The sequence below is a fragment of the Vipera ursinii genome, assembly GCF_947247035.1.
Source record: "Vipera ursinii genome assembly, chromosome: 2".
Lineage (NCBI taxonomy): Eukaryota > Metazoa > Chordata > Lepidosauria > Squamata > Viperidae > Vipera > Vipera ursinii.
The window spans coordinates 10,940,190-10,965,419 of record NC_139513.1 but is presented as its reverse complement, the minus strand read 5'-3'; the positions used below and the strand labels follow the sequence as shown (position 1 = coordinate 10,965,419).

Sequence of the window (25,230 nt, the reverse complement as noted above, 5' to 3'; positions counted from 1 at the left end):
AGCAAGTTTCAAACTAGGCATTTATACTTTCTTTTCTCGATACATGCCCCCCTAAGAAACTTAAGTTAGTCTTTGAAGTCATTTACATTTCTAAAAGATCTTCTTTGAACCTTTACATCCAAAAGACTTATTGTAGCAACTTCCTTACATCCCTCGCTACACTATCTTGTTTTACTCACCACCTTGAGATGTTCCTATCCTTTTTAACATTTCAAAAGAACTTTGTTGATTACCATGTGTGAATTCTCTAAGCAGGAAATACTGTAGATAGCCCCACATCTTAGTGTTACATTTTATACAATTCATTGGTGTTACATTTTATACAATTTATAAAAGAATAACCTTTATTTATTTTCCTTTACTTCCTTCCTTTTTTTTTAATCCCATTTATATCCCGCCCTTCTCCAAAGACTTTCTGGGAGGTGAAGTCCACAAGTCTTTAAAAGTTGCCAAGTTTGGAGACCACTACCCCTGCTCTAAAGCAACCGCGCGTCGCCTAGCTTGGGGTTTAGCGTGTCGTGAGGACGCGTGCTAGATTCTCTCCCGTTCACATGCCGGGTGGTCGGCCTTGAATGGGCTGCTTTCAATTTTTGCTAAGTTGCTTTGGGTTCCCGCGGCTATTCTTGCTGGAGAACCTTTTTTTTTGCCAAACTTGCGTGCCTTAGTTGTCTCTTGGGGCAAAAAAAAAATGGTGCCGTATGGGCTACGTGAGAATGGATTTGCACGGAAAGTGCGGTGAAGGTTAGCTCGAAATGTGTGTGTGTGCGCACACGGGAAAGCGTGTGTATGCGTATTGGGCAAATGTTTGCTTGCTTTCATGCACCAAAATGGGTTAATTCAGAATCTGGATTAGGAATGCTAAGTGAATTTAATGCTGATCAGTTTTTGCTCCCCTCAAGTGGCCAAGGAGGAGGAAAATGCAAGTAAAAGATCTGGGTGTGTGTGGGGTGTTTGGGGGGGGGGAAGAGGGAGAGGTTGTGTGAATGAGCGGTTGGTCCCCAAGATGTGAGGATGGGGAACTTTTAAAATCCAAGCAGACACACAAGTTGTTCATACCATAACAGTTATTGAAAAGAAGAAAATCTGGTGCGCTGATGTTCTTCTTCTGGGTGATACCAGGACTGAGGAAAAACATTTTGGGGGGAAAAAACACGAAATTTTGGGACCTGCAGATCAAAGCTGAATGCTTATGGAAAGAGAAATCCATTGCTATACCAAACATATTTGGAACCTCCAAGGAACACCACTGACCCCAGGCCTGGACTTTAGCCCAGTGTCACCGCGGCCGCTGAGAAATGAGGCCTTTAATCCCCCGACTGGAGGCCTTTGCAGCCTTGCACGATTTTCCAAACCGCATGTTCCATACATGTTTCCAAGCAATGTGTCCCAAAGCATCTCGAAGCTTCTCCAGGACCTGCTCAACTTCCACGCTTCCTGTGCCAGCTCTCACACGGTCTCTCCTGCCCACTTCAGGTAATTTTCTTACCTCGGATTGTGTCTGCTTAACAATCCATGAAATTGCTTAACAGCAAGAAGTGCAGGATTGCACTTGTTGAGCGGTCATGGAAATCTCACTTAATGACCGCTTCACTCAACGACCCAGATTCCAATCCCAGTTGTGGACGAACTATAGGGAATACTAGAAATTGAGAAATTGAGGCATCGCAAAAGCAAATGAAAAGAGAAAAGCCCCTTCTCTCAACAGAAGGGGTGGGCTACGACATCATCTATCTCCAGTCTACAACACAGTCCTTTCAGCAGTTCCAAGAAGGCTCCACACCATTTGCACCACTCAGGTGACCTTGAGGACACAGATAAACCTCCAAGTAGCCTCAATGACTCTCTAACAGAATGCAAATGACCAGCTGTCTGCGAGGAGTATAAATCCTTCCATTCCCCACCATCCAGTCAGAGATGAAGAAGCTTCTTGGATGAGAATGAAGAGAAGGGTGAGGGGGGTGACATGATAGCAGTCTTCCAATATCTCAGGGGCTGCCACAAAGAAGAGGAATTCAAGCTATTCTCCAAAGCACCCGAAGGCAGGACAAGAAGCAACGGATGGAAACTAACCAAGGAGAGAAGCAACCTGGAACTAAGGAGAAACTTCCTGACAGTTGGAACAATTAACCAGTGGAACAAACTGCCTCCAGAAGTGGTGAATGCTCCAACACTGGAGGTTTTTAAGAAGAGAGTGGCCAGCCATTTGTCTGAAATGGTATAGGGTTTCCTGCCTGAGCAGGGGGTTGGACTAGATGACCTCCAAGGTCCCTTCCAACTACTACTACTGCTGCTACTACTACTACTACTATTTCTCCTTCTTCTTCTTCTTCTTATTATTATTATTATTATTATTATTATTATTATTATTATTATTATTATTATTATTATTATTATTATTATTATTATTATTATTATTATTATTATTGAAACGTCTTAAGCACATTTGGGACAACCCTGACCTGCATGGTTGAGAATCTCCATAGATACTCTAAGCCAGGGGTCCCCAACCCCCAGGCCGTGGACCAGTACCAGGCCGTGGCATGCCAGCAACTGGGCCACCCGAACAAGCAAAGCCCCATCTGTGAGATGGAGGCAGCACACAAAACCACGCACCTTTCCGGTCTGCGGAAAAACCTCTCTCCACGGAACTGGTCCCTGGTGCCCAAAAGGATGGGGACCTCTGCTCTAAGCAATCCATTTCATATTTGCTTTTTTTGTTTCTCCTGATTTTTGCACTTATGAGCTGCTGAGAAAGATGGAGGAAATGAGGGGGTGGATCCAAGTAAAGTGGCGATGGGGGAACCATTGGAGGACCTGAAGGATCAGGTTGGGGATAGATCATCCTGGAGAAAATTTATCAGGTAATTGCTAAGAGTTGACACAGACGTGATAGCACATAATAACCAAAAAAACTGGCCCATTTTGTTATACAGATAGTCCTTGACTTACAACCACAATAGACCCCAAAGTAGAACAATAAAATAACCAATAACAAAGTCCGAAAAGTGTTTTTTCAAAAAAACAACAACTGGACTTTGCTTTTTCCTTGAAGACGTTTCGCTTCTCATCCAAGAAGCTTCTTCAGCTCTGATCAAATGCTGGAGGATGGAAGGATTTGTACTCCTTGCAGACAGCTGGTCATTAGCATTTTCTCTGAGAGTCGCTTGAAGGTTTATGCCAGGGGTCTTCAAACCTGGCCCTTTTATGACTTGTGGACTTCAACTCCCAGAATTCCTCAGCCAGCCTCAGGAATTCTGGGAGTTGAAGTCCACAAGTCATAAAAGGGCCAAGTTTGAAGACCCCTGATCTATGCCCTTGAGAGTCACCTGAATAACCCAGGACATTTCTCCTAAAGTTCATCTAAAACCTACCCCAGAAGACAGAAGTGTCCAGAAAGAGAGGATGGAGTCAAGAGCGAAGATGGCATCTGTTTGAAAGGGCATCACGTATAAAGCTAAAAAGCAGACTGCAGTGTGCGGGCACAATTTGACTGCCATCATTTGACTCTCGGCTGGACTACTGCAATGCTCTTTACATGGGGCTGCCCTTGAAGAGCACCCGGAGGCCTCAACTGGTGCAAAATGCGGCTGCGCGCGTGCTCATGGGGGGTATCTCGGTACTCCCATGTTACACCACTCCTGCGCGAGCTGCATTGGCTTCCGGTTGCCCTTTGGGTGCGATTCAAGGTGCTGGTGATGACCTATAAAGCCTTAAATGGCAGGGCCCGGGGCACTTGCGAGACCACCTGCTGCCATTGTCAACCTCCCATTGCCCGGTTCGCTCCCACAGTCGGCCTCCTCAGGGTGCCGTCGGCCAGGCAATGCCGGCCGGCGACCCCCAGGGGGAGAGCCTTCTCTGTGGGTGCGCCGACCCTCTGGAACGAATTACCCCCGGAGCTGCGGACAACCCCTGACCTTCGGTCCTTCCGCCGTGACCTGAAGACTTGGTTGTTCCAACAAGCGGGTCTGGACTGACTAGGTTTTTTAATTATTTATTTATTTTATTTTATTTTAATTCCATTTATATCCCGCCCTTCTCCGAAGACTCAGGGCGGCTTACAAGCTTAGCAGTAGCCTTCATTCTATGTATATGCCTGCTTGTTAGGGCTTTCACACACACACCCCCAAGCGGCATTATTACAAAGTCAGCTTAATTGCCCCCAACAATCTGGGTCCTCATTTTACCTACCTGGGAAGGATGGAAGGCTGAGTCAACCTTGAGCCTGGTGGGACTTGAACCTGCACTAATTGCAGGCAGCTGGTGTTACTTAAGGAGGCATTAGCCCACTGCTCCACCAAGGCTCTATTAATTAGGTTTTTATTAATTAGGTTTTTATCGGGAATTTTAAATTGTCACGTAATTAATGTATTTATTGTTGGATTCTTTTGTAAAACTTTTCATCCTCTGTTTTTTTAATTTTTATTGTTGTGAGCCGCCCTGAGTCCTCAGGGAGAAGGGCGGCATACAAATTTAAATAAATAAATAAATAAATATTTTTTTTAAAAAAAATCTTGACTTTTTAAACACACACACAAACACCCCCGGTCCATGCCCTGAAAACAGTCCCCTTGATTATTTTGAACAATAATTTTATTAAGGATTATGTTCACAGATCAAACCAAGAAACTTAATACAAATATGTGTGTGTGAGACGATTTGAAAAAGACACTGTGGGGGAAAAAAGAAAATCCCTCAAAAAAAAAAAGATAGGAGGAAAAAGAAAGTTTCTTTCTTCTTCCTCACCCAGAATATATTCAACATCAATATTTTATCACTAAATAAACAACCAGATGCATCTTTGTTCCACCCCTCCATCCCTTTTTCTGCTCTCTAAAACTTCAGTTCTCCTCATTGATCAACAAAGGCCTAGTTAAAAAAAAAACACTTGGGTGCCTTGACTCACAACTGTAACAACTTATGACCGGAAATCCATTCCCAGTTGTAGTCATACATCAAGGACTACCTATACTTTGCAAAACATTGCACATACTCCCCACATTTTTATAACTCTGTTGTGTAATCCCTCTGCTAAGTTACTAGTGCAGCTTTGTGAGCAAAACCTTCCGACACTCCCAACGTTTATGCAGATTTGCTTGATTATTTATTTATTTATTTTATTTTTATTCCATTTATATCCCGCCCTTCTCCGAAGACTCAGGGCGGCTTACAAGCTTAGCAGTAGCCTTCATTCTATGTATATGCCTGCTTATTAGGGCTTTCACACACACACCCCCAAGCGGCATTATTACAAAGTCAGCTTAATTGCCCCCAACAATGGTGTTGAAGGCTACTTGACTAGGAAAAAGATTTTCCCCACACCAAACAATTGTAGGATTTCCCTTCTGACACTGGGTGATGTTCCTGGTAAATAGTTAAGGTGTGACTTTTGGAAAAAAAAGTTTTTCCCACATTGTTCACAACTTGAAAGTTTTATTTCTGCCGTGGACTTTCTGATGCAATTTGAGTTGAGATGGACAATGAAAAGTTTTCTCACACTCTGCACACTTGTAAGGCCTCTCTCCTGTGTGATTTCTGGTGTGCCTGTGAAGTGTTGAATGGTGGGCAAAACATTTCCCACACTCCGAACATTTATACGGCTTCTCTCCAGTGTGGATTCGCTGATGTATCGCAAGAGTATTTTTTTGAGAAAAACATTTATCGCACTCCGAGCATTTGTAAGGTTTCTCTCCTGTATGGATTCGGCTGTGACTTCTAAGGGAAAATGGATTAGCAAATGTTCTCCCACAGTCTAAACATTTGTAGTTTTTTTCCCCTGTGTGAACTTTAATATGGTTTCTAAGGATTGATGCAGTACGATAAAATCTTCCACATTCAAAGCATGGATATGGCTTCTCCCCTGTGTGGATTTTGTGATGTTCCCAAAGGGATCCCTTTCGAGCAAAAGATTTTCCACATTCTAAGCATCTGTAGGGCTTCTCTCCTGTGTGGACCCTCTGATGCCTTCCAAGGTGTTGTTTTCGGGAAAAGCATTTCCCACACTCCCCACATTCGTATGGTTTCTCCCCTGTGTGGATTCTCTGGTGAATCTGAAACTCTCCTTTTTCCCCACTTTTGTAGGATAGATCTCTTTTGTGCCATTTCTGGTGTCTCTGAAGTTCATAAGAAAACATAAATCGTTTCTCACATTCCAGACATTCATACGGTCTCTCTCCGGTGTGAAGTCTCTGATGTTGCACCAGGCTTGATTTCCAGGTAAAACATTTCCCACATTTGAGGCACATTTCATTTTTTCCCCCTCGGTGTGTTTTCTCATGACTCCGAAGAGATGAACTCAGGGTGAAAGATTTTCCACACTCAAAACATTTGTAAGATTTTATTCCTGCATGGATCTTCTCATGGACCCAGAGACTTGCGTTCTGAGAAAAGCTCTTCCCACATTCCCAACACTTGTAAGGTTTCTCCCCGGTGTGAATTCTCTCGTGGTTTCTGAGATGGGTTTTTTGACGGAAAAGTTTCCCACATTCCAGACATTGGTAAGGTTTCTCTCCAGTGTGGATTTTCTGATGTGTAAGAAGACTTGACTTTTGACCAAAGCATAAGTCACATTCATCGCATTTATAGGGTTTTAATTTGGGGGGGCTTCTGGGATCGTTGGCGTCTTTTCCAGAGAAGAATTTCTCACTCTCCAATCCTTGACTGGATCCGCTTCCCACATGGACCTTCCTGTGGGTCAAAAGGAGGGACCGGCGAGCAAAGGATTTCCCACACTCTGAGCATTCATGGGTTCTTTGGAGGTTTTTCGGAGAGCTGCCTGTGTCTGACGGAGGATCCAAGAGTTTCCCACCCTCCATGCTTTCTGACGCTTGCTGCCTTGTGCTGATTTTCTACTATCTCTTGAAAGTTGACTTGCAGGTGAGTCTTTGGACACAGTTGTTTGCCTGCTGGTGTGATAAAAAAGAAGATGAGAATAGCATTTCCTTTTGGGGAACACTGAGAATCACAAAAACGTAGCTTTAGAAGTGCCGCCTGCGGAAGGGCATTTGGAAAAACATTTCGAATTACGTAAGTCAGACTTCTGGCCATCAGCTTGTTCCGATACCTGATAATAAGACCAGCCTCAAAACTTCCATAAAGCTTGTCCTTTGTAAAACATCCATCAACAAGGGGCTGCCACATCACAGCCCCTTCAAGGAAAAACAAGGAAAATGTCGGTATTTAGAGTCTCTTCTACCCAGCTTTGTCAAGAAAAAGCAAACTAAACAGGAGCATAAAAACAAAGACTACTCATCCCTATTCTTTTACATTAAGTAGAAAGAAAAAAGGGACGCGGTGGCTCAGTGGGTTAGGACGCTGAGCTTGTCGATCAGAAGGTCGGCAGTTTGGCGGGTCGAATCCCGAGTGCCACGTAGCAGAGTGAGCACCTGTTACGCGTCCCAGCTTCTGCCAACCTAGCAGTTTGAAAGCCACGTAAAAATGCAAGTAGAAAAATAGGGACCACTACGGTGGGAAGGTAACAGCGTTCCGTGAGCCTTTGGCGTCTAGTCATGCCGGCCACATGACCACGGAGACGTCCTCGGACAAGCGCTGGCTCTTCGGCTTTGAAACGGAGATGAGCACCGGCCCCTAGAGTCGGAAACGACTAGCACGCATGTGCGGGGGAACCTTTACCTTTACCTTAGAAAGAAAAAAAAGATCTGAGATCATAGCACTGTTCCAATATTGGAGGGGCTACCACAAGGTGGAGGGGTGTGTGTGTCAACCTATCCTACAAAGCATCCGAAGGCAGGACAAGAAACTATCGGTGGAAGCTAACCAAGGAGAAAACCAGCCTAGAGATAAGGAGAAACTTCCTGACAGTCAGAACAACTGTCCAGTGGAAAGGCTTTCTCCAGAACTTTTGGGTGCTCCAGCACTGGAGGTTTTAAGAAGAGATTCGACAGCCATTTGTCCACAATCGTACCAGGTCTCCTGCTGGAGCAGCGAGGCGGGTACTAGAAGACCTGCAAAGTCCCTTCCAACTTTGTTACTCTGTTGTCTCTTCTGGGTTGGGAGAACATGAGCTCCGTTCAGTCATAGACACACCAGGCCTTCAGAAGTCGCCCTGTGGAGCCTCTGAAAAGCACCCAAGTGGTTTCCGGCCTTTTTTGGAGGCTGCAAGGCCACCATGTTTCCAAGCCTCGGTTGCTCTGGAGCTGCCTCAAATAGGCATTTTGAAAAATGTAAATATTCATTTAACAATTAATTGAAATAACTTATTATCCTTTGTTATTGATTCCCTTTTGTCCCGGGTGGGATCGTGGTTGACACGCCAGCAAAGTCAAAGTGGGAATTCTGAATCTCAGGAATTCTGGGAGTTGAGGTCCATGAGTCATAAAAGAACCCAGGTTGCCTACCCCTGTCCTGTAAGATAGTGGAAATGCTTTTATGAAGGCTGCACAATGGACTGAAACCATTTAATTTAAAATCCCCCTCCCCTTTCAAACCAGGGGTGTCAAACTGCCGGCCGGCGAGCTGGTTGCATCAGGCAGAGACCGCACATGCCCCAGCATTGCCAATGCGAAAAAAAGTCACGATATGTCGTGACACCCTCATGCTTTACTGGCTCAATTCAACCAGACAAACCAGGGGTCTTCAAACTTGGCCCTTTTATGACTTGTGGACTTCAACTCCCAGAATTCCTCAGCCAGCGTGCCCGGCTGAGGAATTCTGGGAGTTGAAGTCCACAAGTCTTTGGGGGGGGAGGGTCTCCACCTGCATGCGAGGATGGGCTCTGTCACCTTTAGGAAAAGTTAAAGGTTCCCCCGCACATGCGTGCTAGGCGTTTCCGACTCTAGGGGCCGGTGCTCATCTCCGTTTCAAAGCCGAAGAGCCAGCGCTTGCCCGAGGACGTCTCCGTGGTCATGTGGCCGGCATGACTAGACGCCAAAGGCGCACGGAACGCTGTGCCTGGCTGAGGAATTCTGGGAGTTGAAGTCCACTCCTCTTACAGTCCATATCAGGGGTCTTCAAACATGGCCCTTTTATGACTTGTGGACTTCAACTCCCAGAATTCCTCAGCCAGCGTGCCTGGCTGAGGAATTCTGGGAGTTGAAGTCAACTCCTCTTAAGAGTCCATAAATCAGGGGTCTTCAAACTTGGCCCTTTGATGACTTGTGGACTTCAACTCCCAGAATTCCTCAGCCAGCGTGCCTGGCTGAGGAATTCTGGGAGTTGAAGTCAACTCCTCTTAAGAGTCCATAAACCTTTTCTTTTCCCCAACACTCCCCGGGCTGTGGACAAGATCACCTGACAATCTCAAGAAAGGTTTTCAAGCTACACACTTCGCTCCCTTTTCAAACTGCGCTGGAGGGAAACATGCTCGGAGGCCTCCTGCTCTGACGGACCACAGAGAGACCTTCGGAAAGCAAAATCCCCCAAGCTCCTTCCCGGAGCCCCGCGGGGAGCCTCGGCCGGGCGAGGAGGGGGCAGATCCAGCCCGGGGAGGGATCCCCCTTTGCTCCCCAGGAGGGAAGGGAAGGGATCCGCTCTCTGCAGGCGACGCCAGAGCCGAATCTCCCCAAGGAAATCCCTGCAGGACGAAGAGGCGGATCCCCAGCTACCTTTCTGCTTGCGGGGAAACGCTCTCCCGGCGGGAGGGGCGCCCCGAAGGCCGGAGGGAGGAGAGCAGCCAGGACCTGCCGGGATCGGGATCCAGAAGCCTCTCCCGAAGGATCCAGCGCCGATCCTCCCGAGGAGAAGCGGGACGGTCGGAAGAAAGCGGAGATCCAGCGAGTGGGAGGGGTCGAGGCGGGGGCGGGGCTTCTGCTCTCCTCCATGGGCTCCGCCCCCCGCCTTGCAGCCCCGCCCCTTGGCCGCCTCAGCTCCTCCCTCCCTGCATCCGCCTCCAGGGTTCCTCTGCCCATGCGAAGAGTGCCTTGCTGTACCCCGGACGGGGCTCCCTCCTGCTCCGGCCTCTGGGTGGAGACTGAAGCTCCGCGATGGCCGCCCAAGAGCCGAGGAGGGAATGGCGGAAATTGCGGCCTTTCCCGCAGGCTGGAGAAGAGGGGTGGGGAGTGGGGGGGGGGAAAAGGCGGACCCCGAGGAAGACCCGCTCCCGGGGGTGGGTGGGTGGGAGTCAGGGGCCTCCCCAAACAATCCGGGGGTCCCCTCCGCGGCTGCCTTCCCTGCAGAGCCTTCCCTGCAAGCCGAGGTTGGGGGGGGGAGCGCCATGGGGGGGGAGGATCGGGAAGGAGCCCCGAGCGGATCCCTTCTGGATCTCGAAGATCTCCAACTCCAGATGCGCAGGAGCCCAGGAGAGAACAGACGGGCCCCCCCTCTGCCTTCCCCTCCCTTCTGCCCGGAATCGGAGAGGCGCTGGGGATGCTGGGTCCCTGCTTCCCTCCCAAGGATAAAAACACTTGAGCCACTGCTGGGCTTCGGGGTCTCCCGTTTCACACAGAGACTTATACACTGTTTGTAGGGCCCTGAGGAGACCCCTTGTTATTATTCTCTACCCCACCCCTCCCTTGACACTCAGTGTCGATTTGGGCCTCTTCAGGATATTTCAACTTTTGAGTATATATTAAGCATAATAAGTATATATTAAGCAAAAAAGAGCCTCGGTGGAGCAGTGGGCTAATGCCTCCTTAAGTAACACCAGCTGCCTGCAATTAGTGCAGGTTCGCGTCCCACCAGGCTCAAGGTTGACTCAGCCTTCCATCCTTCCCAGGTAGGTAAAATGAGGACCCAGATTGTTGGGGGCAATTAAGCTGACTTTGTAATAATGCCGCTTGGGGGGTGTGTGCGAAAGCCCTAATAAGCAGGCATATACATAGAATGAAGGCTACTGCTAAGCTAGTAAGCCGCCCTGAGTCTTCGGAGAAGGGCGGGATATAAATGGAATTAACATTAAAAATAAAATAAAATAAAATAAAATGACTGTTCACAAGCTCCAAACATTATCAAATGTAACCTTTAAATGTCTTAAGAGCAGCTCACCTGCCTGGAGGCTGCAGAGTTATAATAATAAGTAAGTTGGAAGGGACCTTGGAGGTCATCTAGTCCAACCCCCCCCCTGCTCAGGCAGGAAACCCTCTCCCATTTCAGACCAATGGCTGTCCAGTCTCTTCTTAAAAACTTCCAGTGTTGGAGCATTCACCGTGTCTGGAGGCAGGTTGTTCCACTGGTTAATTGTTCTCACTGTCTGGAAGTTTCTCCTTAGTTCTAGGTTGCTTCTCTCCTTGAGTTGCTCGATCACAACTCCCATCAGGTGCAGCTGCCAAGACGTTATGGGAGTAGAATCCCAGCCTAACTCACATCTGGAGGATTCCATTTAGTGAATGCTAGCAAGGAAGCAAGTTATTAAGAAGAGACTGGACAGCCAGATCCTGGAAAGGCAGATGGAGGGGGGGCGCCCCAGTGACTCCCTCGAGGGAAGAAGTGGGAAAGAGCCAGAACGACAGGAAAGCCCCGATGTCCTCCCCCCCTCCCTTCGAGGAGAGCTCTTCCTCAGCTGGGTATTTATGGAGCTGGCCCAGACTGGCTTCCTTCGGGGGGGGGGTCTCTGTGGATGAGGGGGCGATGCAGAAGCCCAAATGGCCAGGAGCCCCCAACGGCTTTACCTGCCCCCCATCTGCCTATCCTAATCTATAGATCCCCAAATGTCTTTGGGGGGGAGGGTCTCCACCTCCATGCCAGGATGGGCTGTCACCTTTAGGTAAAGGTAAAGGTTCCCCCGCACATGCGTGCTAGTCGTTTCCAACTCTAGGGGCGGCTGCTCATCTCCGTTTCAAAGCCAAAGAGCCAGCGCTTGTCCAAGGACGTCTCCGTGGTCATGTGGCCGGCATGACTAGACGCCAAAGGCGCACGGAACGCTGTTACCTTCCCACCGGAGCGGTCCCTATTTTTCTACTTGCATTTTTACGTGCTTTCGAACTGCTAGGTTGGCAGAAGCTGGGACGAGTAACAGGTGCTCACTCTGTTACACGGCACTCGGGATTCGACCCGCCAAACTGCCGACCTTCTGATCGACAAGTTCAGCGTCCTAACCCACTGAGCCACCGCGTCCCTTAAGCAAGCATAATTTCCAGGTTTCTTCTCTCTATGCAACACGGTCCTTCCTCTCTTCTACTCACAAGACAGCCAGAATTTCTCCTTCCTTCTGGAATTCCTTCTTGTTCCTGTCTCAGAAAAGCCTATGCACAAAGCACTTGATCCCATGTCGCTTACAAAGCAAGTCCAGCTGCAAAATATTTCAGTCTCGACTTCCCAGGGGCAGGGATCTGCTAAGTCTGAAGAGGCTGGGAGCTGCCATGATGCTTTGGGTCTTCGCTGCCCGAGAGTCAGAGGGGGACCTTAAACTATGATTCCCTTTCAGCCCAGGAAGTCAGCCAAGCTCTCAGCATTATTCACTACTGTGGTCAACATCGCGAGAAAAGTGCACTCTGGTGAAATTAACAACATCCTGTAGCAGGGGTAGGCAACCTGGGTTCTTTTATGACTCATGGACTTCAACTCCCAGAATTCCTGAGTCAGCATAGCTGACTCAGGAATTCTGGGAGTTGAAGTCCATGAGTCATAAAAGAGCAGAGGTTGCCTACCCCCGTCTTGTAGGATAGTGGAAATGCTTTTATTAAGGCTGCACAATGGTCTGAAACCGTTTAATTTAAAATCCCAGCCCTGAAGATTATGGACTTCCGGACAGTTCCCACAGAAATAAAACTTCCACAAAACCTTAAGATTATACTTTAGAATCCTAAAAGAGAATTTCTGTCAAGGTAAAGATTTAAGAGCTAAGCAGCTGTTGTAATCATGTACGATGATGTAGTGATGGGGATGAGACAGCAGGGTCTTTGTCTCTTTAAGAGCCTGTGTATAAAGGGAAGGCTCTGCTAGTGTGTTTCTCTCTTCCTTTTCCTGCTGTAATCGCTGTGTGTTGGATTCTGCTTGTAGCACATGTGTGTATATTTACTTGTTCCTAGTAATACCTGTATAGCACACTAAAAAGCAGACATCACCCTGCCAATAAAAGTGCGTATAGTCAAGGCTATGGTCTTCCCAGTTGCAATGTGTGGCTGTGAAAGTTGGACCATAAAAAAGGCTGAGCGCCAAAGAATTGAGGCCTTTGAACTATGGTGCCGGAGAAGACTCCTGCGAGTCCCTTGGACTGCAAGGCGATCAAACCGGTCAGTCCTAGAGGAGATCAACCCTGACTGCTCTTTAGAAGGCCAGATCCTGAAGCTAAAACTCAAATACTTTGGCCAACTAATGAGAAGGAAGGACTCACTGGAGAAGAGCCTAATGCTGGGAAAGATTGAGGGCAAGAGAAGAAGGGGACGACAGAGAATGAGGTGGCTGGATGGAGTCACTGAAGCAGTAGGCGTGAGCTTAAATGGACTCCAGAGGATGGTAGAGGACAGGAAGGCCTGGAGGAACGTTGTCCTTGGGGTTGTGATGGGTCGGACACGACTTCGCAGCTAACAACAACAATATCAAAATTTACAGCCACTCTACCCTCTATCTCTAATCTATTGTAACTCTTATGATATTAATAAATTCAACTAACCCCTAAGACATTACTTAGTTAATACCACTTTTTACAAATACCTAATTCCTTTAACCTTAAATAAACCTTTTGTCAATATATCAATTAAATTATATATGTATATATCTTTAACAATCAAGTAATTAATTAATTAGCTATTTAATGATTTCAATTCTATTAATTTATCCAATTATAGCAAATCAACCATCGCAGCAATATAGTTATTTCACGAATGTAGCAAGCAGTCAGTCTATATATTTATATTTATGTGTGTCTTTTTATCTATATTTATATATCACCTTTATCTTCCTGTCCCATCAGTCACTTTCCTTTTTGATTATAAATTTCCAACTCTGGATTTGTAGCTCCTTTTGTATCTTCTTCTTCAGCCAATGGCAAGTAATTATCTCACTATCCCAAGGGTAGGCAACCTTGGCTCTTTTGTGACTCGTGGACTTCAACTCCCAGAATTCCTGAGCCAGCATGGCTCAGCTTGGAAACCTCTCCCTTTCCCCTCAGCGTGGCTGGCTCAGGAATTCTGGGAGTTGAAGTCCACTAGTCATAAAAGAGCCAAGGTTGCCTACCCCTGCACTATCCAAACTGCAGTCCTAAAGTTGCTGTGTCACTTTCTCCATCTTGGATCCGTTATACTCCCGTGGCTTATAAATCAAAAGTTCAAAGTCTGTCCAAACTATTCACTTTCGTTCTACTTATAGTCCACACTCGTTTTCTCAAAAGTTCAGTCTCCAAGACTCAAAAACTTGATCTTTTCCCGTTACCTTTCTGTCTGTTCGCCTAATCTCACGGCTAGTTTACGATCTTCTAACATCCTGGCTTCCTCTTGTCACTCTGGCCTACCGCCTTATCTCTCGCCACTCGCTCCCTCTTGGTAAGACACCCTCTTCTAGCCAGCATCTATTTCAAAAGCGCTCCCGTTCACTTTTTAAATGTAAAATCTTGGAATTACTTTGCGTCAGATCCGATACACTGTTGTTCTACTAAGTCGATGCTAGTTCCATCCCTCTTGTCAGATCTTCTGTCTGATGTGGTACGATAAAATCTTCCACAATTAATGCACTTCAAGGGCTTCTCTCCGGTGTGAATTTTCTGATGGCTCGAAAGTATTATACTTATAAGCCAAACATTTCCCACGTTCTAGGCATCTGTACGGCTTCTCTCCTGTGTGATGTTTCCTAAAGTTGTGTTTTTCAGAAAAGCACATCCCGTACTCCACACATTTGAATGGCTTCTCCTGTTATGTGGATATTCTCATGACTCTGAACACTTTACTGTGAAATAAAGCTTTTCCCACATTCCCTACGTTTGTAGGGTTTCACCCCCATTTGCCTAAAATGGTATAGGGCAGGGGTCAGCAACCTGAAACAGTGAAAGAGCCACTCGGAACCGGTTCCCTCACAAAAGGAAAAACTGGGAGCCACAAAAAATGTGTGTGCATGCGCGTACATGCGCACATGCGCAGAACAAGGTTTGTCTGAAGAGTGGAGCCAAGGCGAAATATGTATCTACTCTGCATATTTGAATTGATTGATTAAACATTTTTAGTCCCACTTTTTTTTTTTTTGGACTACACACAGCAGAAGACTGGGAGCCGCAGGAGATGGCTGAAAGAACTGCATGCGGCTCCGGAGCCGCAGGTTGCAGACCTGTGGTATAGGGTTTCCTGCCTGAGCAGGGGGTTGGACTAGATGACCTCCAAGGTCCCTTCCAACTTTCTTCTTCTTCTTCTTCTTCTTCTTCTTCTTCTTCTTCTTCTTCTTCTTCTTCTTCTTCTTCTTCTTATTATTATTATTATTATTATTATTATTATTATATTTTATTATTTTATTATTATTATTGTTATTATTATTACTACTACTACTTTGTGCCCCTTCTGGAATGTACTACTACTACTACTACTACTACTACTACTACTTTGTGCCCCTTCTGGAATGTCCGAAGTTCAGAAGCCTTCACAAATTGTTTCTCACACATTCTGGGCCTTCATAGGGTCTCCTTCCAGTGTGAAATCTCTGATGTGGCACCTGCATTGTTCACAACTGAAGGGATTTATCTTTGCTATGGACTTTCTGGTGCTTTTTAAATTGTGATTTACAATGACGTTTTCTCACACTCTGCACACTTGTAAGACCACCCTCCTGTCTGATTTTGGGTGTGTGCGCAAAGTGCTGAACATTGGGGAAATCATTTTCCTCTCTCTAGATATTTGTGTTTTTTTTCCTTCAATTGTGGATTTGCTGATGCTTCAAAAGAGACCTTTTTTGACAAAAACATTTATTGCACTCCGAGCATTTATGGGGCTTCTCTCCTGTGTGGATTCGGCTGTGGCTTCTAAGGTTAAATGATAGAGCAAATGTTTTCCCACAGTCTAAACATTTGTGGTTTTTTTCCCCTGTGTGAATTTTCACATGACATTTAAGCGCTGATGAGGTACGATAAAATTTTCCACATTCGTTGCATTGATGTGGCTTCTCCCCTGTGTGGGTTTTATGATGTCTCCAAAGGGCTCCACTGAGTCCAAAACATTTCCCACATTCTACACATCTGTACGGCTTCTCTCCTGTGTGGACCCTCTGATGGCTTCCCAGGTTTTCTTTTTTGGCAAAACATTTCCCACACTCCCCACATTGATAGGGTTTCTCCCCTGTGTGGATTCTCTCGTGAGCCTGAATCTCTCTTTGGGTAAGAAAACTTTTCCCACACTCCCCACATTGATAGGGTAGCTCCCCTTTGTGCCACTTCTGGTGTCTCCGAAGTTCAGAAGAATCCACAAATCGTCTCTCACATTCTGGGCATTCGTAGGGTTTTTCTCCGGTGTGACGTCTCTGATGCTTCACCAGGTTTGATTTCCTGGAAAAACATTTCCCGCATTCGAGGCACTCTTCATTTTTCTCCCCGCTGTGTGTTTTCTCATGACTCCGAAGAGCTGAACTCAGGATGAAACATTTTCCACACTCAAAGCATTTGTAAGGTTTTATTCCTGCATGGATCTTCTCGTGGGCCCTAAGACCGGCCTTCTGAGAAAAGCATTTCCCGCATTCCCAACATGTGTAAGGTTTCTCCCCTGTGTGAATTCTCTCGTGCTCTCTGAGATTAGCTATTGTACGGAAAGATTTCCCACATTCCAGACATTGATAGGGTTTCTCTCCAGTGTGGATTGTCTGATGTGTACGAACACTTGACTTTTGACCAAAGCATAAGTCGCATTCCTCACATTTATAGGGCTTTAGTCTGGAGGGGCTTCTGGGATCTTGGGCGTCTTTTCCAGAGAAGGAATTCTCACCCTCCAAACCTTGACTGGATCCACTTCTCACATGGACCTTCCTGTGGGTCAAAAGGAGGGACCAGTGAGCGAAGGATTTCCCACAGTCTGAGCATTCATGGGTTTTTTGTGTGTGGTTTTCCAAAGTGCTGCCTGTGTCTGACGGGGGATCCGAGGGTTTCCCAGGCTCCATGCTTTCTGGCGGCCGCTGCCTTGCGCTGATTTTCTATGACCTGTTGATCGTTGATTTGCAGGTGAATATTTGATCAAAATCTCTTATCCGCTGTTAGAAAGAACAAGAAAAGGAGAATGATATTACCTTTTGAGAAAGGTAGAGAATCCCAAACTCTTCATCTTGGAAGGGACCCTGAAGGTCCTCCAGTCTGACCTTCTACCCAGGGTATGGGTCCTCAGTACAAAATCTCTGAGACAAAATCTCTACTGATTTCATCACCCCACACATCTCTATGAGGCAAACCCTTCTGCTGTTCATTCACCCTGCCTCTTCTCCTTGCTTCTTGTCCTATGGCAAGGTGAAAAAGCAGCTCTTAAACTACAAGTAGTCCTCGAGTTCTGACGACAATTGGGACTGGAATCTCGGTCGCTCAGTGAAGCAGTAGTTAAGGGAGAGGTCACGTGGCCACTTCACTCACCAACTCTAATCCCACAGTCCTGGTTGTGGTCATTAAGTGATCTTCTAGAGCAGGGGTGTCAAACTCAATTTCATTGAGGGCCGCATCAGCATTGCGGTTGCCCTCAGGGGGCTGGGGGGGTATGGCCAGGGTGGGTGTGGCCTACTGGGTGGGCATGGCTAGAGTGCGTATGGCCTACTGGGTGGGCATGGCCAGCTCTACATCGTTCGCATCAAGGGTGCCTATGGGGGCCTGGGCAGGAGTGGGACAGATCTGAGGGTCTCTGGCAGAAGGAGGATCTCTGGGCCAGGGCCAAGGCAGTGGGGGCCGTTCCCTCATTGTTTCCAGGATGGCTTCGCGGGCCACATGAAACCACTTCGCGGGCTGCATCCGTCCCCCGGGCCTTGTGTTTGACATGTCTGTTCTAGAGGGTGCTGAAGTGGAGGGAGAGCAACCTAGGCAATGGCTGTGGGGTGTCTCAGGGGTAGGGGAGGTCCAGGAAACCAGGCACAGCCCACCCATGAGTTAGGGGGCTAGCGAAGTGGGATGCAGAGCTGTAGCCGCTCTGGGATTCCTGAGCCAGCCAAGTCCGGCCATGCAAAGCAGCCCTGACTGACAATAATGCTGGGATGGGGATGGGCCTTAAATGGAGGCCGGTTTCAGCCATCTGCCACTGACGCCAGGCCTGGACTTTGGCCCAGTGTCATCGCTGACAATGAGAAACCAGGCCTTCATTCCCAGACCGGAGGCCTCTGAAGCCTTGCGCCATTCTCCAAGCCGCGTGTGTTCTGTACCAGCCTGCTACCGGCCCTGCAGAAATAGCAGGGACAACCCCTTTACAAACGGCAAGAGGCTGGAATAAAGCCTGCCAAATTTATTAACATAAAACAGAGCAAAACAAGACACCAACCATGAAACAGGAGCTATGAAACGAACTATTCAAGCGGTTGCCTTCAGCAAACCAGCCCTCCCACACATTCCCCTTTTAAACAGTTCAGGGCATGGCTTCTCTCTGCCTCCTTCCGAGGTGCCCCATTGCCTTCCTCTGTTTACTCCTGATTGACTGCCTCCTGCGTTGGGCGTCCTTGAACAGGGCCAGCTGTGGGTCATCTTCATCCACGCTGTCAGGCTCACATAGCTGGGTCTCCGTTATGACCAGGTGGGAGGGGCCTGGCTGAGGGCTCTGCGGAGCCTCAAGGCCATCATCAGCAAGCTCTTCAACACCCCCCTCCTCCTCCTCTGAGTCGTCCGACCCAACTGCTGAACTCACAGGCTGACCCTGAATCACAACAGCGTGTTCCGTACCGTTGCCAAGCAACATGTCCCAAAGCATCTCTAAGCTTCTCCAGGAGCCCCGGAAATCAAACTTGGCCTGTGCTGGGACTCACAAGGCCTCTCCTGCCCACTTCAGACAGCCGCACTTTCCTTACCTGCTTAAACAACACATGAAATCGCTTAACAGCCACAACCAGGAGCATAGGATTGCAGGCACTGAGCCAAGCTCTCACGTGACCTCTTACTTAATGACCACGTTGCTCACTGATCAACATTCCAGTGCTAATTGTGGTCGTAAGTCCAGGGCAAACTACCGGATATACAAAAAGCTAAGGCATTACACGAGCAAAGAAGAAGGAAAGTGTCCATGCTAGTGTAACCAACCCATTTTTTGATTCTTATCCCAGCGGTGGGATTCAGATATGTGAACAACCAGTTCTCTGTGTGGATGGCACTTCCAGAAGTTCATTCTGGGGCTGGGCAACAAAAAAATTAGCTACCGGTTCTGCTGAAGTGGTGCAAACTGGCTGAATCCTACCACTGTCTTATCCCTTTTTTGTGCTTCTTCTCATTTTTTCACTTAGGAGCTCCATCCCATCATGGCTTCTTTATGTTTAATTCCTTTTAACTTTTGTATTTTTGTATTTTTATACATTTGCCCTGTTCATCGCCCTGAGTCCATCGGGAGAAGGGCGGTATATAAATAAAATTATTATTATTATTATTATTATTATTATTATTATTATTATTATTATTATTATTATTATTATTATTATTATTGTTATTATTGTTATTGTTATTATTGTTATTATTGTTATTATTGTTATTATTATTGTTATTATTATTATTATTGTTATTATTATTATTATTGTTATTGTTATTATTATTCTGGCTTTTGTGCATCACATTTTATATATTTTATAAAATAACGACGAGAAAGGCAAAAAATGGATCCAGGAAACTAAGGGCCAATCAACCTGACTTCAATACCTGAGAAAATCGTGGAAAACAGAATCAAGCAATGAAGCTGTGAAAATACAGAAACAAACAAAGCTATTACTTAGAAGCCAACATGGGTTTGTCAAAAACAGATCATGACAGACAAATCTTACTGCATTCTTTGACCAAGTGACTGAATCAGTGGAATAGCATCAGCGGAACAGCCATGTTCTGCAGACAAAATATACTTGGAGTTCAGTAAGGCACGTGACAAAGCAGACCACAGCCGACTTCTTGGTAAGATAGAAAAATGTGGGATAGACAGCATCACCACCAGAGGGACTCATAACTACATTACGATATCACCTGTCATCTTGGGAGCAAAACTCAACTTCTCTGCATTGCTCTTTTGTCCAATAAAGATAACAAATCCTTATTTTCCAATCCAAGATTTGTTTAAGGTAAAGGTAAAGGTTCCCCCGCACATGCGTGCTAGTCGTTTCCAACTCTAGGGGCCGGTGCTGATCTCTGTTTCAAAGCCGAAGAGCCAGCGCTTGTCCGAGGACATCTCCGTGGTCATGTGACTAGACGCCAAAGGCGCACGGAACGCTGTTACCTTCCCACCGTAGCGGTCCCTATTTTTCTACTTGCATTTTTATGTGCTTTAGAACTGCTAGGTTGGCAGAAGCTGGGACAAGTAACAGGCGCTCACTCTGTTACGCGGCACTCGGGATTCGACCCGCCAAACTGCTGACCTTCTGATCGACAAGCTCAGCGTCCTAACCCACTGAGCCACCACGTCACCATTAAGATTTGTTTACTCACCTTTAAAGTTGCAGCTGAGAGATCTCTGGGTCAATTGTTCCCCCTCTGAGTCAAGGCCAGGGATGACCCGCACTGCTGACCGGTTTGATCTCTGCTTAATCGATTGTCCCTTTGTGCCGCGTCTCCAACTGGGCCACAATTTCCAATTTATCTAGAATGGAGTCCCAGCCAAAAGTTTGTGGGTCCCAATCCAAGAATGCCCTTCTCCTCTGCGGAGCTCATGGCCGCATCTGAGGTGCCGACAGTGATATTTTGAACACAATCTATAAATGACCTGGAAAAGGGAGGAAATAATAGGCTTATTTGTTGAGGATAGAAAATAACGGAGATAGATTCCTGATTCAAGAAGATCTTGATGAGCCCAAATGGAAGAAACCAGCAAGATGAAGTCCAACAGGGACCAAGGCAGAATTGTGACTAGGAAAACTCAGTGGAATAATAATAATAATAATAATAATAATAATAATAATAATAATAATAATAATAATAATAATAATAATAATAATAATAATAATAATTTTATTTATATACCGCCCTTCTCCCGAAGGACTCAGTGCGGTGAGAGTGATCAGATGGGGCAGAGCATGTGGGAAAAGGGCTGCTCCTTCCCTGATCTTTTTGGAGGCTGGGAGGCCGCAAAGATTCCAGGCAGGTGTTTCGAAAAATATTTACAATTATGCAAGGCAGCCTTTTGGCCATCAGCTTGTTCTATTACCTGCTCACAAAACCAGCCTTAAAACGTCCTTAGAATTTGCGCTTTGTACAACATCCACCGTGAAGGGGCTGACCCATCACAGCCTCTTCTGGGCAAAACAAGGAAAATCTAAAAGTTTAGGAATTCGACCCAGCTTTTTAAAGCAGAAGCAAAATAAAAGGTAAAGGTAAAGGTTCCCCCGCACATACGTGCTAGTCGTTTCCGACTCTAGGGGCCGGTGCTCATCTCCGTTTCAAAGCCAAAGAGCCAGCGTTTGTCCGAGGACGTCTCCGTGGTCATGTGGCCGGCATGACTAGACACCAAAGGCGCACGGAACGCTGTTACCTTCCCACCGTAGCGGTCCCTATTTTTCTACTTGCATTTTTTACGTGCTTTCGAACTGCTAGGTTGGCAGAAGCTGGGACGAGTAACAGGCGCTCACTCTGTTACGCGGCCCTCGGGATTCGACCCGCCAAACTGCCGACCTTCTGATCGACAAGCTCAGCGTCCTAACCCACTGAGCCACCGCGTCCCTAAGCAAAATAAACATTAGCGCAAAAACCAAAGGGTTTTACTGTACGCCTTTTTTAGATTTAGCTCAAAGAAAGAGGATCTCTTAGGGCAGGGGTAGGCAACCTTGGCTCTTTTATGACTCGTGGACTTCAACTCCCAGAATTCCTGAGCCCGTATGGCAGAAAGTGAAGAGGAACTAAAGAGCCTCTTGTTGCGGGTGAAGAAGGAGAGTGCAAAACTTGGGTTGAAACTAAACATTAAGAAAACCAAGATCATGGCATCTGGCCCTCTCAATTCCTGGCAAATAGATGGGGAATAAATGGAGGTAGTGACAGATTTTATTTTCCTGGGCTCCAAGATCACTGCAGATGGGGACTGTAGCCAAGAAATTAAAAGACGCTTGCTCCTGGGGAGGAAAGCCATGGCAAATCTAGACAGCACACTAAAAAGCAGAAACATCACCCTGTCAACAAAAGTGTGTATAGTCAAGGCTATGATCTTCCCAGTTGCAATGTATGGCAGTGAAAGCTGGACCATAAAAAAGGCTGAGCGCCAAAGAATTGAAGCCTTTGAACTCTGGTGCTGGAGAAGACTCCTGCGAGTCCCTTGGACTGCAAAGAGATCAAACCGGTCAATCCTAGAGGAGATCAACCCTGACTGCTCTTTAAAAGGCCAGATCCTGAAGCTAAAACTCAAATACTCTGGCCACCTAAGGAGAAGGAAGGACTCACTGGAGAAGAGCCTAATGCTGGGAAAGGTTGAGGGCAAGAGAAGAAGGAGACGACAGAGAATGAGGAGGCTGGATGGAGTCTCTGAAGCAGTAGGCGTGAGCCTAGATGGACTCCAGAAGATGGTAGAGGACAGGAAGGCCTGGAGGAACATTGTCCATAGGGTCGCGATGTGTCGGACACGACTTCGCAACTAACAACAACAACAACAACAATGGCTCAGGAATTCTGGGAGTTGAAGTCCACGAGTCATAAAAGAGCCAAGGTTGCCTACCCCTGTCCTAGGGGGTTAAGAAACCCACCCCACCCACCCCCCAAGTGGCCACATCCTCACTGGTCCCCTGCAATTGAATTGAAAGCTCAAATGAGATTACTAGTACCTTGAGATTCAAGGTACTAGTAATGGTGTTTAAAGCCCTACATGGCAGGGGTCCGGAGTACCTTAGGGAACACATGCTGCCGGCATCAACTTCCCTCCGTCCTGTGCGTTCCCACAGAGAGGGCCTCCTCAGGGTGCCACCGGTCAGAGAATGTCGATTGGTGGCCCCCAGGGGGAGATCTTTCTCTGTGGGTGCCCCAGAACTATGGAACCAGCTACCAGTTGAGCTCCGGACGGCGCCCGATCTCCGCTCCTTCCGCCGCGACCTAAAAACATACTTGTTCGAACAAGCCAGCCTGGCCTGAGGGGGGATTGGGAGGGGTTTTATTATTATTTTATTGGGGTTTTTTATTATGTATTGATTGTTCTTTTAACGGGCATTTATTTAATTACTTTTAACTTTTGTAATTTTGTATTTTATTCTTGCCCTGTACACCGCCCTGAGTCCTTCGGGAGAAGGGCGGTATAGAAATATTAATAAATTAAATTAAATTAAATTAAATTCAAATCATTTTCAACCTGTTCTCTCTCCCAAACCTTCCCCTCCCCCATTGCACTGAAGTCAGTCTGTGAATAAACTCAAAAAACCCCTTTAAAGCAGAGGGCTCCAAACTTGGCCCTTTTATAACTTGTGGACTTCAACTCCCAGAATTCCTCAGCCAGGGCATGCTGGCTGAGGAATTCTGGGAGTTGAAGTCCACAAGTCATAAAAGGGCCAAGTTGGAAGAAGATCCCTGCTTTAAAGCTACACTTCGCTCCCTTTTTGCAACGGCACTGGAGGAAAAGGGAAGCTGAGAAGCTTCCTGTTCAAACGGACCTCGAAGAGACCTTCGCAAAGCAACTTCCTCAAAAGCTCCTTCCCGGATCCACCCGGAGCCCCGCGGGGAGCCTAAGGGGCCGGGCGAGGAGGGGGGGGCAGATCCAGCCCGGGAAGGGATCCCCTCCTTTGCCTCCCCTGGAGGGAAGGGAAGGGATCCGCTCCCTGCAGGCGACGCCAGAGCCGAATCTCCCCAAGGAAATCCCTGCAGGACGAAGAGGGGGGATCCCCAGCTACCTTTCTGCTTGCGGGGAAAAGCTCTCCTGGCGGGAGGGGCGGGCCGGAGGGAGGAGAGCAGCTCGACCTATCCGGAGCGGGATCCAGAAGCCTCTCCCGAGGGATCCAGCGCCGATCCTCCCGCGGCGAAGCGGGGACGGGCGGGAGGGAGCCGGAGATCCAGCCAGTGGGAGGATCGAGGCGGGGGCGGGGCTTCTGCTCGCCCTCCTGGCAGCCCCGCCCATTAGCGACCCTAACCCCTCCCTCCCTGTTCTCCCTCCGCTGGTCATCCGCCGGCGGCGTTCCTCTGCCCATGCGAAGAGTGCAAGGTCCTTTCCAACTACTTCTTCTTCTTCTTCTTCTTCTTCTTCTTCTTCTTCTTCTTCTTCTTCTTCTTCTTCTTCTTCTTCTTCTTCTTCTTCTTCTTCTTCTTCTTCTTCTTCTTCTTCTTCTTCTTCTTATTATTATTATTATTATTATTATTATTATTATTATTATTATTATTATTATTATTAGGAGAGGGCCCAGGGTGCCATCCGTGGCTGAGACGGGGACGGAAAGAGTAGCGGGGGCAGGAGATGTTGCGCCCAAGGGAAGGAACGGGAAGAAGCCCCGAACGGGTCCTTTTCGGGATCCCGAAGATCCCAGAAATGCAGCTGGGCAGGTGCCCAGGAGAAACAGACGGAGGGGACGCCCCACTGAATCCCTGGGTGGGTGGGTGGGGAGTCGGAAAGAGCTGGGGCTGACGGGAACTCCACCCCCCCTCCATGCCTCCAAAAACCCCCCGGCCGCCCCCCCCCCCATTTCCCCTGCCAAGGAGGGATCCACTTCGGCCGGAATGGGACTTTTCGCCTCCGCCTCCCCATTCAGCCCCGCCCTCCTGGCGATTGTTAGGCGTCGAGACACAACCCAGGGCAGGGGTAAGGCCACCTCGCCTCTTTGATGACTCGTGGACTTCAACTCCCAGAATTCCTGAGTCAGCTATGCTGACTCAGGAATTCTGGGAGTTGAAGTCCACGAGTCATCAAAGAGCCGAGGTGGCCTTACCCCTGACCCAGAGGATCCAAAGAAAAAAAAAGAGAGAGTGAGAGTGTGTTTTGTGTGTGTGTGTGTGTGTGTGTTTGTGTGTGTGTCTGCGACCCTCTCCTTCCCACAGAAAAGGGTCGCCTGCCCGATCTTGCGGCGGAGAGAGAGGGAGGGAAGGAGAGAGAGAGAGAGAGAGAGAGAGAGAGAGAGAAAGAAAGAAAGAAAGAAAGAAAGAAAGAAAGAAAGAAAGAAAGAAAGAAAGAAAGAAAGAAAGAAAGAAAGAAAGAAAGAAAGAAAGAAAGCGGAGTCTGCCCATTGGCTGTGGCTGGAGAGTAAGACTCAAACTCAGAACCCCAGCGGAAGCCCTGCCGGCTTTTCTCCGACGCCCGTCGACCCGCGGCCCTCCGCCTCCGCCGCCTCGTC

The 25,230-nt window shown here is 47.4% G+C and overlaps 1 protein-coding gene and 1 long non-coding RNA gene across 3 annotated transcripts in view; one reads left to right on the top strand and one right to left on the bottom strand.

Moving 5' to 3' along the window:
- LOC310636547 overlaps positions 1-25,230 on the top strand; it is a 331,701-nt gene that overhangs the window by 214,926 nt on the left and 91,545 nt on the right. The gene's annotated exons all lie outside the window — the stretch shown is intronic.
- The window catches only part of LOC310636531 (uncharacterized protein), a 142,481-nt gene continuing 132,783 nt past the window's right edge, over positions 15,533-25,230 (bottom strand). Inside the window, exons 1-3 of one of the 2 annotated variants that reach the window (XM_083356469.1) lie at positions 23,803-24,007; positions 20,435-20,708; positions 15,533-17,046 (exon numbers count right to left, since the gene is read on the bottom strand). In XM_083356469.1, the coding sequence (XP_083212595.1) occupies positions 15,724-16,956 (1,233 nt within the window). In that variant the 5' untranslated portion in view covers positions 16,957-17,046; positions 20,435-20,708; positions 23,803-24,007 and the 3' untranslated portion in view covers positions 15,533-15,723. Of the gene's footprint in view, positions 17,047-20,434; positions 20,709-23,802; positions 24,008-25,230 lie in introns of those variants that run through there. The other variant, XM_083356470.1, reaches the window with a different exon arrangement.